The sequence below is a fragment of the Paroedura picta genome, chromosome 12, assembly GCF_049243985.1.
Source record: "Paroedura picta isolate Pp20150507F chromosome 12, Ppicta_v3.0, whole genome shotgun sequence".
Lineage (NCBI taxonomy): Eukaryota > Metazoa > Chordata > Lepidosauria > Squamata > Gekkonidae > Paroedura > Paroedura picta.
The window spans coordinates 52869083-52884787 of NC_135380.1; the positions used below are offsets into that span (position 1 = coordinate 52869083).

At 51.2% G+C, this 15705-nt stretch overlaps 1 protein-coding gene across 2 annotated transcripts in view; it reads left to right on the top strand.

Annotated features, from left to right (window-relative positions):
• The window catches only part of MED27 (mediator complex subunit 27), a 397023-nt gene that overhangs the window by 279796 nt on the left and 101522 nt on the right, over nucleotides 1-15705 (top strand). For both annotated transcript variants that reach the window (XM_077306392.1, XM_077306394.1), the window contains one exon: nucleotides 15526-15614. In XM_077306392.1, coding sequence (XP_077162507.1) covers nucleotides 15526-15614 — 89 coding nt within the window. The remainder of the gene's footprint in view (nucleotides 1-15525; nucleotides 15615-15705) is intronic.

A 15705-nucleotide genomic window follows, 5' to 3' on the forward strand; every position in this document is an offset into this window, starting at 1 on the left:
TAATAATAATAATAACAACAATAATATTTTCTAAATCCAGAAAGCTCACCTAGTGGAAAATAAATGAACATTTCATTGAGCAAGTGCACCATTTTAAATACTTAGGAGCCCATTTCTACCACTCTTTGAAATGGACCCTACATTGGAACCAAACATCAACCTGCACAATTCTCAAGGCAACTGCATAGCGAGGTTTTATTACTCTAAGGGAGTCCAAAACCGCTCGGCCGCTATTAAGATTTTTGAAACTATGCTGATCCCAAAACATTTCTATGGCATACCAGTATAGGGTATAGACCTCCCTGTAGGAGTAGAGAGGCTGCAATCTGCCTTCCTTCATCGATTATTGGGTCTGAACCTTGGAGCCCAAGCTGGGAGCTTAGTTTATCTTATGTTGTCTGATAAGTTTCTACCACCCTGGTATGTGAAGATTAACATCAAACTACTGTCTTTAGGCCTGTCTATTGAACTCTTGGAAAACCTTGAAGAGAACCAAACTTACAACACCATCAGGCAACAAATCTTGGATACTGGCTATCAGAACACGATTGCCGGAGCGCGTAGAACATGCTCTCCCATCTTTTTTTATATCCATCCCCCAGTAAGGAGGATCCTGACATCTTTAGAATTGTCTTCCGTGAAGTGATTTTTTATGCTAGCAAACCTTCTACCAACGGCAGTGACTTGAGGTCGATATGCTAAAATCCGATATGCCAACAGACTGATCATGTCCCGCCAAGAAACCTGAGTCAGTGGAGCATGTTCTCCTCCTTTGTGAGCAACACAACCATCTTAGAGAAGGCTACATTTATCCTCTCATGAGGGTGAGCAAGATCCACAGTCCCTCGACAGCAGTGCCCTCCCTTCTACTGGAGTTTGGTGTAGTGGTTAGGAGTGCAGACTTCTAATCTGGCATGCCGGGTTCGATTCTGCGCTCCCCCACATGCAACCAGCTGGGTGACCTTGGGCTCGCCACGGCACTGATAAAACTGTTCTGACCGGGCAGTGATATCAGGGCTCTCTCAGCCTCACCCACCCCACAGGGTGTCTGTTGTGGGGAGAGGAATGGGAAGGCGACTGTAAGCTGCTTTGAGCCTCCTTCGGGTAGGGAAAAGTGGCATATAAGAACCAACTCTTCTTCATCTTCTTCTTCATCTCAATCCTCAAGTAACCGAAGGCATTGCAAAATTCCTCCATGGGATTTTCTGCAAGTGATCTAGGATTTGAATTGCTTTGTCTCTTATAGACATGTTTTGCTATTATGCCTGTCAGGGGGTCAAATTCAAATTTATTTTAATACAGCACTGCAGCCAGATAAAACAGATAGCAAGAAAAAACATTTCAAAGTAGAAAATTGAATAAACAGGGAGCCAGTACAAAATTTAAAATATATAAAATTGTATAATTGATGGGTACATTATAAAAAATGCATAGTAAAATTCCTCTAAAAATCTTCACTTGAGCTTAAGTTGTCTTTCCCGTGTGCTAAGCACATGCGCACAAAATTTGGCAACCTGCTTAATAATATGGCCCCTACTATTCCACAGGAGGAATTTTACTTTTTCTTTGTTGGAGCTGGTGGAGGAATCCCTGAGTAATGGGAGGATGAATTTATTTCCTGCAGAGTTGAAGGTGGGGCAGCTTAAGAGGACGTGTTCGATTGACTCTGTCTCCCTGGAATTACAGGGGCAGAGTCTTTCAGCTAATGGGGTTTTCTTGAAGCGACCCACCAGCATGGCAGAAGGTAACGCAGAGCATCTAGCTAGTGTGAATGCTCTCCTATAGTATTTTGTTTCCAAACAGGAGAGAGAGTCTGCAGAGGCTTGAATATATCTGGAACACAGTGGTGCACCATACCTAGGGGAGCGAGAAAGGTCAGTTTGATGCTCTGTGTCCTCAATCCTTTGTTTCAATACAATTTTCACCTGATCGTAACCTAACCCAAGTAGTTAAAGTGAGGAAAAGCCTAATTTTATAATTTCCCTCTCGGGGGCCAACAGCCAGCGAGATTTAAAATTGTCACAGATGATTGAAGGAAGTAAACCAGCTGTGGCCCAGTGCGCCTTTAACCATAGGGAAATGGATGAAGTTACTGCTTTCACTTTGAATTTTGGAAACCCTGTCTCTAGACATATCCATGAGTTCGAAACACAGTTTGGAACCTGAAGAAGAAATTTTGTTTGAACCCGCTCAAGTGGGGCAAAGCAAGAAGGTGGCCCTAAAAAGGTCCCGTACACCAGTGGTCCCCAACCTTTTTATCACCGGGGACCACTCAACGCCAGGGACCACTCACCAGGGACCACTCAACGCCTTTTACTGAGGCCCGGTGGGGGGGGGGTAGTTTACTCCTTTACTCTCAACCACTGCCCTAGCGCTCTCTGATTGCTATGGTAATGTTTAAACATCCCTTCCAAATAAGAGACAGACACGCCACAGCAATGAACATAAGGAACATTTTGTTTTCATGGAAATTTTAACTCATGATAATGACAAATCAATGGGAACCCTGAGCTTGTTTCTCTGCAACGAGATAGTCCCATCTGGGAGTGATGGGAGACAAGGACACCCAAAGTGTGTTGTAAAGGGCTGGGAGGGGGGGATGAAGTAAAGGGCCGGGGGGGGGGAGAGAAGGCGTCCTTCGGGACCCACCTCCAATTAGTCTAAGGACCACATGTGGTCCGAGGCCCACAGGTTGGGGATCGCTACCGTACACCATTTGAGCAATTATCTTAGATTGGAAGAGTTTGAGTGCCGCTGGAACAAAATAGGCTCCATTGGAGCGATGGAATTTGAGTATATTGAGGGCACTTCTCTCCCCTATGTTCGCAAGCTGTCTACAGTGTTCGTGCCTTGATCCTGAAGCCTGAAAAGTAACTCCCAGGTATTTGAAGGACTTCACCTGTTCTAACCTCTTTCCGGCTAAGCGCCAGGTCCTAACTCTGGGGCGATTGCCGAAGGCCATTACCTTGGTTTTTAATTCATTTATTACCAGGGCTTCTTTCTCACTGTATTTTTCCAGACTTGCAAGGGCTCTGTTCAGACCGACAGGGGTTCTGGACAGTAAGACCACATCATCAGCATAAAGGAGAGCAGGAATGTGCTGCCCTGCTAATTTAGGTGGGTGACAATCTATGGACTCAAGGTGGCTCTCTATTGATGTAAAAAATAAAGAGTAAAGGGGCCAATAAACAGCCTTGTCTGACCCCTTTATGAGTTTTAATCTGCTCTGTTAGGTGACCTTTCCTACTGCATCTGACTCTGAGTGTGGTCTGCTCGTACAGAGAACGTATCAGAAAACTGAGTCTTTTATCAATTGTGGAAGCTTCCAGTTTCTCCCATAGTCTGGGTCTTGAGATGGAATCAAATGCCGCCTTGAAATGCAGCCTGCATATAATGAGGTCACACTCCGGGAGGAATATTTTTTGACCAGATGTTGTAGTGTTAGACAGTGCTCTAGAGTACCTCTGCCCTCCCTGAACCCTGCTTGTGCGGGTACAATGATCCTTTCCTGTTCCAGCCATAAGATAAATTTATCCAGCAGATGTCTGGTGTACAGTTTGCTGACAACACTTAGTAAGCTAATTGGCCTATAATTGGCAGGGTCATCTCTCTTCCCTTTTTAAAAGAAAGGGATCACAAGGACCATTTCCCAGTCTCTAGGTATCTTTCCAGTGGAGTCAATGAATTTGAAAACATGCTAAATAGGGAGCCCACCAGTCCTTGAATTCTTTAAGAAGTTCTGAAGAGGTGCCATCCCACCCGGGGGCTTTCCCTTTCCTTAGTCTCTCAATGTGGGCAGTTATCTCACTCGGGGAAACGGGGAGCCATTTGGGTAGGTCAGCAGGATCTGGAGTTAGAATAGGATGGAGGGGAACATCACCATACATGCTTTTAAAATAGGTAACCCATCTGTCCACTGGGATGATTGAGTCAAGTGGAGTACGCTCTGTTCTATCATGTTTAGTGATCATCTTCCAAAATAAGGATGGGTTTTTGTCTCTAGTTGTCTCTAGTCTCTAATTAAGACTCTCTACTGCATCCCTGTGAACTCTTTTTTCTTTCGGATAACTAATTTTTTATAGCTTTTTTAATGAGTTAGCAAGCTGTCCCGGACTTCCTGACTTGGGTTCCCTAGAGCTTTAACAAAGTTTGTATAAGCCATAGTAAGTTTTTTTTTTGCAGTCATACATTCGCTATCGAACCAAGGTTTAGAGATCCTGGAGCCCTTTTTTCTGCTATCCCTTTCCTGAGCTGGTTTAAACAAAATGGACCCCAACTTTAAGATGAGCTCTTCAAGGTCTGTTACTGGATTGTGACTTTCTGCAGGATTGGCACAGGCCGATCTAAACAGCTGCAGATCATAGTTTTCCAGAGCTTCCTTTACCGAAGACTGTAGATGAGGGGACCACTTCACTCTACACCTTGTCCTATTGGCCACCCTGTTTCTAGGTGAGGTGGTGTTGAGGGGCTGGAAATCTGCAGAAATAGAGGAAAAGGATCTCCTTCTGAATAGGGAAGAATTTGAAAGTTCTTAACTTGTACTAATAGGGATGAGCAGACTAGGATAAAGTCTATGGTGCTACATCTGGAGCCTGCCATGTACGTATAGGCCCCTGGATGGTCAGCTTGTACCGAACCATTGAGTATGTGTAGATTTTGTTTTAAAGCAAAACTCATAAGGCAAGACCCTGCAAAATTCGCATGTTGATCCCTAGAAATTCTTAGTAGGAGAAAACAGACTAATGCATCTGTCGGGGGGGGTCTTCACAATTGCCTCTGGGATTTGTCATCCTTTGGGTATCCGAGAATTCCTAAGAGAGGCAGTTTCATGCATTGTTGATGTGTTGACTACATTTGACCCATCCCCTGCCCGAAGAGGCAGTTTTGGAGCTGTGGATGACACTAAAGCAGAGTCAATTCTACTAAGACATGAGATCGAGTTCTGAGCTTTGTTTTGAAGATCTAAGGGATTTGGCAGATTTTCTCCTGTTAGAGTGAGGTCTGGCTCTTTAGATTGCTGCTTGGGGTATGTAGATAGCTGGGGTAGGGTGTTGTCTCGAAATTCCTTATCAACAGGTACTTGTGTTCCCCTAAGGGTCACAATATTTAACCTGTCTTTAGTAGTATTTGATGGAAGGTTCCTTCTGTATGCCAGTGCATGCAATTTTGTGTCTGTAAAGACTTGGTGCGTTTGAATATTGAAGGAGGCTAAATAGTGACTTTTGGGCCGGAGGATGTCTGGGATTTCTGGTTTATAGAAGGTGAGCAAAACCTTTGTTTTCTGAGGATCTTTCCTTAGATACTCGAGGCCCTTTAGATCAATAGAAGTCCTATATCTCTTGGTGAGTTGACTAATCACAGTGATTATCTGGGGTCTATATCCCAATCTTCCTCTGTTACAAGGATAATTGTCAATTTTCAAAACAATGTTATTATTTTCATATTTGTAGTTGTAATTCCCCAAAATTGGGTTATGAGGCTTTGGCCGTTGTTGACATCCCCCATGCACACCTGTGCCATGTTTGAATTGGACTGGGGATCCATGCATTGAATTGTTGTTGTTGTTGTTAGGTGCGAAGTCGTGTCTGACCCATCGCGACCCCATGGACGATGATCCTCCAGGCCTTCCTTTCTTCTACCATTCCCCAGAGTCCATTTAAGTTTGCACCTACTGCTTCAGTGACTCCATCCAGCCACCTCATTCTCTGTCATCCCCTTCTTCTTTTGCCCTCAATCACTCCCAACATTTGGCTCTTCTCCGAGGAGTCCTTCCTTCTCATGAGGTGGCCAAAGTATTTGAATTTAAGTGATTCCATGCTCGGTTCTCACTGTTGCTTCTTGACCTGCATATAGGTCTCTCAAGGGACAAATAATATGATCTGGTATTCCCTTCTCTTTAAGAACTTGCCACAATTTGTTGTGCTCCACACAATCAAAGGCTTTAGCATAGTCAATGAAGCAGAAGTAGATGTTCTTCTGGAACTCCCTAGCTTTCTCCATGATCCAGTGTAGGTTGGCAATTTGATCTCTAGTTCCTCTGCCTCTTCGAAATCCTGCCTGTACTTCTGGAAGTCTCAGTCCACATATTGCTGGAGCCTAACTTGTAGGATTTTGAGCATAACTTTGCTAGCATGAGAAATGAGTGCAATGGTGCAGTAGTTTGAACATTCTTTGGCATTGCCCTATTTTGGGATTGGAATGTAAACTGACCTTTTCCAATCCTGTGGCCATTGTTGAGTTTTCCAAATTTGCTGGCATATTGAGTGTAGCACTTTTACTGCATCGTCTTTTAAGATTTTGAATAATTCAACTGGAATGCTGTCACCACTAGCTTTATTGTTGCTTACACTTCCTAAGGCCCATTTGACTTCACATTCTAGGATGTCTGGCTCCAGGTCATTAACTACCCCATCGTGGTTATCAGGGATGTTAAGCTTGCTCTTGTATAGTTCCTCTGAAGAGAAACCAGAGTATGTTTAAGATACTTGGGCGTTAGTTTTCACCACCAAATGAATTGGTCCTTGCATCGGAAAGCGGCACTTGCTGCAGCAAAGAACCAGTTAAGTGCAGTCTCACGTTTTCATTTTCGTAGTGGGAACCAGTTTGTGCCAGAAGCGATCCAGATTTTTCAGGCGAAGGTTGTTAGTCAACTCTTATATGGGATACCAATCTGGATTGAGTCTTTGAATGATTGTCGGGAACCCGCTTGCTAACTGAAAAAACAGGGTGCCCCTTGAAGAAAACGTCACGCCAGGCCGGGTGGACGATACAACAGGAACAAGCTTTATTTCAGCAACGTGGAGTCCGCTGGTATGGAGTAAGAGCTTCCACCGAACTCCAGGTGGAAGCTCTCTTTTATACAAAACCCACCTCCTTTGGCTGTATTGCCCCACCCAGTACTTCCGGAGGGAACATGCTGATACAATCATGACTCATGCACATATGCGAGGTTTTCCGGGGTTCCCGATGGCCCATTTTCCTGGAACAAAGGGCCATCTCCGGGCCCTTGTCAAAAGGTGGAGGGGGACATTGAGGTTCTTTAGCGGCCATTGCCACCTCAACGATCGGGTGGGGCGCCCAGCTGCCGGCTTGCCTGTGATCACCATGCCCTACCTCCGTGATCGCGGGCGCCTCTGATGGCGGGGTTCGGTCTGGTTCCCAAGCCACCAAGGACCGAACCACGACATTCTGCCCCCCCAAAGGTCCATTCTCCAACCCCCCGGGACGGCCAGGATACCGCTTGTGGAAACGTTCAGTGAGTCGGGGCGCAAGGACGTCCGCTGCCCAGACCCATTCCCGGTCCCCCAAAGCGAAGTCCTTCCATTCCACGAGGTACTGCAACTTCCCCCTGTGGAGTCTAGAGTCCAGGATATCCGCCACCTCGTGGTGCTCCCCCCCCGGCAGGACCTCGGGCGCTGGCGGGGAAAACACGGGGTGCCAAACGTCACCGTCCGGAGTTTTTTTTAGAAGGCTCACGTGAAAAACGGGATGGATGTGCCGGAGGTTCTTGGGGAGCTTGAGCTTGACCGAAACTTCGTTGATCGGGGCCAAGACCTCGAAAGGCCCCAAAAACCGAGGGCCTAGCTTCTTGCTGGGCAAATTCAACCGGAGGTTCCGGGTGGAAAGGTAAACTCGATCCCCCGGTCAGATCTCCTCAGCTGGTCGTCTCTTCCGGTCGGCGTCCTCTTTCTGCGCTGCCTTGACTTTGTGGAGCTGCTCCTGCAGCGACTTCCAGCAGCTCCCGGCACGCTTCCCCCACTCGCGAAGGTCGGCCGATTCCCGGGCGGGGACCTCTCCAAGCTCCGGGAAGTGTCTCAGGTCTGTCCCGTAGACGACGGCAAAAGGCGACATCTCCGTGCTGCTGTGGTCTGCGTTGTTGTACGCGAACTCGGCCAGGGGGAGCAGGGGCACCCAGGTGTCTTGATGATAGGAACCGAAACACCGCAAGTACTGCTCCAGTACTTGATTAACCCGCTCGGTCTGCCCGTCCGTCTGGGGGTGGTAAGCGGAGCTCAGCCCTTGCTCGATGTCTAACAGGCGCAGGAAAGCTTGCCAAAACCGGGACACGAATTGTGAGCCCCGATCGGAAATCACCTTGTCCGGCAGCCCGTGCAGTCGGAACACGTGATCCAGGAACATCCGAGCCAACTGTGAAGCACTGGGGACACTGGCGCAAGGAATGAAGTGGGCCTGTTTGGAAAATAGATCTACCACCACCCAGATCACCGTTTTCCCCTTGCTGGGAGGCAAGTCTGTTATAAAGTCCATGGAGATCACTGACCACGGCCGGGTCGGGACCTCGAGCGGGTGCAGCAGCCCTTTCGGCTTGCCAACCCCCGGCTTGCAGGTCAGGCAGACAGGACAACCACTGACGTAAGCTTTTGTGTCCCGCCGCAGACTGGGCCACCAAAACCGCCGCCGGGCCAACTTCCAGGGTTTTACGAAACCGAAGTGCCCGGCGGTCTTAGCATCGTGGCAGAGGCTGAGGGCTTCCCGTCGTAGCCCTTCCGGGACGTAGACAGCCTCCCCCCTCCGCCAGAGACCGGAGTCCAAAATCAAAGAGTCCCGGAGCTCAGCCAGCTCCTCGTCTGTCCCGTAGGCTGCCACTAGGCGGTCTCGGAGCGGGGCGGTCGCCGGGTCGGGCTCCCATTCCCCCCGGGCCCGACGCCTAGTGACGACCCCCCGTCCCAGCTGCTCCTCACCGAACACAGACCTGGTGCAGGGAGCGTACCCCTCCCCATGATGCGGCAGCCGGGAGAGGGCGTCCGCGAGGAAATTCTCTTTGCCGGGGATGTGACCCAGCTTGAAATTGTACCGCGAAAAGAACTCCGCCCACCTCATCTGCTTGGCGTTCAGGGATCGCGGTTGCCGGAGCGCCTCCAGATTCTTGTGATCTGTCCAGACCTCGAACGGCTCCTCTGTTTCCTCCAGCCAATGCCGCCATTCGGTGAGGGCGAACTTAATCGCAAACGCCTCCTTCTCCCAGGTAGACCAGTTCCGCTCCGTTTCGGCGAATTTTCGTGAGAGGTAGGCCGCCGGCCTCAGCTGTCCCGCCTGGTCTCGCTGCAGGAGAACCGCCCCGGCTGCTGCGTCGCTGGCGTCGACTTGTACCACCATCGGCTGGGTTGGGTCGACGTGCAGTAGCGTGGGCTCAGACGCGAAAGCTTGCTTGAGGGCCAGGAACGCTGCCTCCGATTTCTCATTCCAGCCGAGCGCTGCGCTGGGCCGCGTGGCGCGAGGACCTCTCCCCTTGGTACCTAGCAAGTCCGTGAGGGGAGCCACTACGGAGGAGTATCTGGGGATGAAGCCTCTAAAAAAATTAGCAAACCCCAGGAAGCTTTGTAGCTGTTTCCGGGTGCGGGGCCTTTCCCAGTCCAGCACCGCCTGCACCTTCTCGGGGTCCATAGCTATGCCCTGGGCTGAGATGCGGTAGCCCAAATAGTCCAGGGAGGGACGGTGGAATTCGCACTTAGCCAGCTTCACGTATAGGTGGTTTGCCAGCAGGCGCTTTAACACCTCCCTCACCAGGGTCACGTGCTCTTGGGGATCTTGGCTGTAGATCAGGACGTCATCCAAATAAACAACCACCCCCTGAAACAGAAGGTCCTGCAACACCTCATTAATTAGACTCATGAAAACCCCAGGTGCCCCGCTTAAACCGAACGGCATCACTTTAAATTCGAATTGTCCCAATTGACAGTTAAACGCCGTTTTCCACTCATCCCCCTCCCGGATGCGTACCCGGTAGTACGCCTCCCTTAGGTCCAGCTTAGTGAACAGAGTCCCTTTGCCCAGCCGGGCCAGCAAATCCGGGATCAGCGGGAGGGGGTAAGCGTTCCCCGCTGCGATGGCGTTGAGGCCCCGGTAGTCCTGGCACAGCCGTCGGGACCCATCCTTTTTCCGGACGAACAAGACTGGAGCTCCCATGGGACTGGAAGCGGGCCGGATGAAACCTCGGGCCAGATTTTTTTCCAAAAACTCCCGGAGGTCCTTGAGCTCACCCTCACTCATTTTGTAGATGCGCCCTTTGGGCAGTACCGCCCCCTCTGGGATGTTGATAGCGCAGTCCGTGCGGCGGTGTGGGGGTAGCTCGTCCGCTTCCCGCTCGCTGAAAACGGCTGCGAGGTCTCGGTACTCTGGCGGGACCTCGGGCTCTGGTTTCTCCTGCTGCGCCGCCGCCGCTCCCCTGGGATGCGCCGCCGTCCTCTTGTGGCTGGAATTCTCGCGGGGGACCCGATGCCGTGCACCCACCGTCAAGTCGAACTTCAGGGTCCCCGCCCGCCAGTCCACCACGGGGTTGTGTTCCTTCAGCCAATCCAGGCCCAACACCGCCCGATATCCCGCTACGGGGACCTGGATCAGCCACCGCAGCTCTTGGTGGTCCCCTATGTGGATGGCGATAGGACCCACCTCCTCCCCGAAAGGTCCCCCCTGAATCGGGCTGCCGTCCATCTGGACGAAAACCAGGGGAACCTTCCGAATGCGCTTCGGTAGCCCCAAAGCCCGGGCTATCTGGGGGTGGACCATGCTGTGGTCGCATCCAGAGTCCAAAAGAGCCTCCCCCACCCAACTTAGTCCGTTCTCCGGGTTCCGGAGCTCTAAAATTACCACGTTCGGAGGTCGCGCCTCATGCTGTAGGGGTTTTCCCTCGCACCGCGGGACCTGCTGCCCGGCGCCGTCTACAGCAGGTCCTGGCCGTTTCCCGTCGCCTGGACGCTTCCCGGTTCGTTGCGGAGGTCCTCCGCCCGGCGTGCCTGCTGGGGGCGTGTCGCACCTCCCCCCTGGGAGAGCCCGCGGTCCTCCCCCCCTTGCCGTTGGCACGCTGCTGCGAAATGTCCTGACCCCCCGCATTTCAGGCACAGTCCTTCCCGGCGTCTCCTTTCCCGCTCGGGGTTCGGGGGTCGTTTGGGGCGAGAGTTGTCGGGGCCCGGTCTTGGCGCCTCGGCTGACCCGCCTTTGGCCTCCCGGGGGGGTGCGGCGGCCCAACCCAGGCTGGCTTCCAGCTTGGCGACCACGAAACACCACCCCTCCAGTGTAGACAGATCTTCTTCCGTCCCCTTGATCACGGCCCATTCCCTGAGCTTCGGGTTAAGGCCCTCCCGGAAGTACTCGATTTGGGTCTCCTCGTTCCAGGAGAACACCTTGCCTGCTTCCCTCCGGAAAATGTCTATATAGTCCATAACCCCCCTAGTACCCTGTCGAAGTCCCTTGATCCGACTCTTTGCCTTGTCCTCAGCCTGGGGGTCCTGGAATCGTCGGCGGAGCGCGACCACGAAGTCCTGCAGGTCCTGAGTTGCCGGGTCGCCGCGCTCGGCCAACCCCAGGTACCACTGACCCGCCTTGCCCTGGAGACACGAGGCCACCCCCCAGACCAAGTCCTCGGAGTCCTCATACCGGTCTCCATATCTCCGGGCATGCGTCAGCGCGTGGAGGAGGAACTGCGGGAGGTCGTCCGGCGTCCCGTCGAAACGCGCCTTAAGCTCTGGGGGGGAACGTTTTGGAGAGTAGTCCGACCCCCTCCGGATCCGGGATTCTCGGCGTCCGCCGTCTCGTCCTGCTCCGCTCCACCGGCTACCAACTTGCCCAACGACGCCGTGCCGCTCCCTGCCTTGCACGTCGCTCCTGCGTTGGTCCGGCTCTCGCCGCCCCGTCGGCTCACCTGCTCCCCCGAGATCCTCTGCTGTCTCGCCTCTCCGCTGGCCGTCTCGCCTACTCGGGACTGAAAACTGCTCCGGGTCGGGGTCCGGGGCCCGCTCACCAGTGCCGGGCTCGTCCTCGTCGCTGGAGGCGTCCTCACTCGACGCGATCCCCTCCGCCGTTGTATTACCAGTCCCTCCGGGCCCGGCCCGAGCTTGCTCACGGGCTTCAGCTGCCTGCAAGCGCCTGGCCAAGTCCGCCATGGCCCGCCGCAGGTCCTCTAGGGATTCCTCAGGTCTTACCGGGCGAAGCGCCTGCCTCAGCTGGGTGTCCCAGATTGGGGCCAACCCCCCAGACCTCGGCGCGCTCCCCGCCGTGCTTGGGAACCCCATGGCCCGGCGCCTTCCCTTGGCCGCCGCTGCCGAGGGTCTCGGGGTCCCGGACAGCTGCTCCTGGCCCCCCGATTTTCGGAGGAAATCTCCCGGGGACATTAACCCCATGTTCCCGGGGTTCGTGGGGGTCGAGACCGCCTCGTTGCTTGAAAACGCCATCTCTGGATCCGTCCCGATAAGCGCTCGGATGCGATGCCGACCCTGGAGTTCGGGTGGGAAGCTCTTACGATGTCGGGAACCCGCTTGCTAACTGAAAAAACAGGGTGCCCCTTGAAGAAAACGTCACGCCAGGCCGGGTGGACGATACAACAGGAACAAGCTTTATTTCAGCAACGTGGAGTCCGCTGGTATGGAGTAAGAGCTTCCACCGAACTCCAGGTGGAAGCTCTCTTTTATACAAAACCCACCTCCTTTGGCTGTATTGCCCCACCCAGTACTTCCGGAGGGAACATGCTGATACAATCATGACTCATGCACATATGCGAGGTTTTCCGGGGTTCCCGATGGCCCATTTTCCTGGAACAAAGGGCCATCTCCGGGCCCTTGTCAAAAGGTGGAGGGGGACATTGAGGTTCTTTAGCGGCCATTGCCACCTCAACGATCGGGTGGGGCGCCCAGCTGCCGGCTTGCCTGTGATCACCATGCCCTACCTCCGTGATCGCGGGCGCCTCTGATGGCGGGGTTCGGTCTGGTTCCCAAGCCACCAAGGACCGAACCACGACAATGATGAAGTGGATCGTATAGCCGCAATTTTCTTTCGTCGTATTTTGGGTCTTCCAAATATGATTAGCCTTGCCACCCTTTGTAATGAGTTGGGTCTTGGTCTGTTGTCATCTAGAGCAGTGGTCCCCAACCTTTCCCCAACCGGGGACCACTCAACGCTTGACAATTTTACTGAGGCCCGTTGGGGGGGGGGTAGTTTACTCCTCTACTCTCAACCACTGCCCTAATGCTCTCTGTTCACTATGGTAATGTTTAAACATCCCTTCCAAATAAGAGACAGACACGCCACAACAATGAACATAAGGAACATTTTATTTTCATGGAAATTTTAACTCATGACAATGACAAATCAATGGGAACCCTGAGCTTGTTTCTCTGCAACGAGATAGTCCCATCTGGGACTGATGGGAGACAATGAAGTGTGTTGTAAAGGGCCGGGGGGATGAAGTAAAGGGGCGGGGGGGAGGCGTCCTTCTCGGCCCACCTCCAAATAGTCGACGGACCACATGTGGTCCACGGCCCACAGGTTGGGGATTGCTAATCTACAGCATGGTTATCCACTATCAAATTCTGGATAAAATTACATTATCGCTCCACTCCTAATAGTCTCTTGTACGATCTGCTAAGTGATCCTTTTGTTTCTAAATGGTACTGGCAGATCCAACATAAAATTCACACTCTGGGTATCAACTTGGAGCCTCTGGCTAATTATGAGGAGTTTCAAATATACAGTATTATTAGACAGAGAATCCGTGCTATTGAGAGACAGACCATCGAAGCGGGAATCAATCGGACTTGTTCCCTCCGCTTCTTCGGCCTTGCTTCCAATACAGGTCAGGGAGCTACTTATATGCAAAGTCTTATTAACCCACTCCATCGTTGTGCTTTTATGCTTGCTAGATTAAACATCTTCCCATCAGCTGTCCTAGCAGGCAGATCCAGCAATGTACCAATTGGGAACAGACTTTGTAAATTTTGCCAATTAGAGCCTGACTCAGTGCCACATATTCTACTCTATTGCCCATCACCTTCTATGCTTAGACAACGACTGGTTGTCCCTATCACGAAGGACCGTTCTGGCCCTATGGGCAGAATAACCAGACATTTGTTAGCTGATAGGTCCCCAGAAATAACGGAACTGGTGGCCGAATTCTTGGCTACTGTGATACAAAAGGACAGTCGGCTAGGCAAGAATCAGGTCTAGAACAGGGGCACCTACAACTGGTGGAAATTACTGATTGCTGGGCATTCTGGAGGAATCTACTGTTGGTTACTGCTTGTTTTATTTTCTTTTATTTGTTTATCTAGACTATGTAATTTTTATCAATTAAATATAATTATGAATTACCCTTGTTCTCATGATGTTTTATATGCCATTAAAGGTTTTTTGAATTTGTATAGTTCCTCTGTATAATTTTGCCACCTTTTTAAAATCTCTATGAGGTCCCTGTGAGGTCCCTACCATTTTGGTCCCTTATCATACCCATCTTTTCTCTGGAATTCTGCATTCAGTTGGGCGTATCTTTCTCTTTCTCCCTTGCCTTTCACTTCCCTTCTCTCCTCAGCTATTTGTAAAGCTTCCTCAGACAGCCATTTTGATTTCTTGCATTTCTTTTTCTTTGGGATGGTTTTAGTTGCCACCTCTTGTACAATGTTGCGAACCTCCGTCCATAGTTCTTCAGGCACTCTGACTATCAGATCTAATTCCTTAAATCTATTTGTCACCTCTACTGTATATTCGTCAGGGATATGATTTAGTTCATACCTGAGTGGCCTAGTGCTTTTCCCTACTTTCTTCAATTTAAGCCTAAAATTTGCAACAAGAAGCTAATGGTCAGAACCACAATCGGCTCCTGGTCTAGTTTCTACTGACTGTATAGAACTTCTCCATCTGTGGCTGCAGAGCACATAGTCAGTCTGATTTCTATTGGCGTGGGTCTAGTGGGAAAGCGGTTGGCCTCCTTGCTGCTAGCATCCTGACCATTTCAGCTAACGAGAGTCAGCTGACTCCAGCTCAGTGTTCTCTTCAAGGACGGCCGAGGGGCCTCCACTTCACTTTCTGTGTCTGAAATTGGAGGGAGGTCATGGGGGAGAGTCGAGATTTTGTCTGTAAAGTGACTCACAAATGCCTCACAGCTAATGTCCAATTGGCTACTGTTTCAGTGCCCTTCACTGAGGGCGGTGAGGGATCGAGCTACCCTGAATAATTGTGCTGAGCTTGACTGGGCAGACACGATGCAAGTCGAGTAAAAGATGCCTTTCACTGGCTTCACCTCTATCCCAAAGCCTCTTGACTAGGGTTGGGCACTTCGTCTGCTGAAGCAACCGTTCTAGCCTGAAGCAGCCAGTGCCATGGCGCGGGGGGGGGGGGGGGGGCGTGGCGGGAGGTGTGGTGCCGATGCGCCAGATGGCACATGCACACAGTGCCAGGCAATTTAAAGCAAGGAAGATCTGCATCAGTTAAACAGCAAATGATCCATTTAAATCCACAGCTCTCAATTTAAATTCATTTTAAATTGCAGTCATGGACGAGAGGCAAATCAGGGGGCTTTCAGGGGGGTTCCAAACTGTGTATTTCCAGCTTGTCTAAATTGTAGGCCTCATGGGAAAGACTAGATGTCCCCTGCATGATGGGACCCATCATGGGTTCGAAGCTGTTGATGCCTGCGGCCGCGGGGTATGGAATGGCCCTGGAGATAGTCTGGCTCAAGACCTGTTGGAGCAGCCTTTTTCATTCTTTTGACCATTGAGTTTCCGCTGAAATCTATTTCAGGCTTTAAGGAACAAGGAAATGATGTCATCTGGCCACATCTTCCTGCCACCACCACCCCCCGGAAGTGAGAGAAGACTCAGGCGGCAAAGGTTTGAATGTCCAGGGCACCCCCCAGTTGCTATTTCGAACCCTTCTGGGCTACATTACCTTTGAGGGGCCTTGGTGATACCATATAGCAGC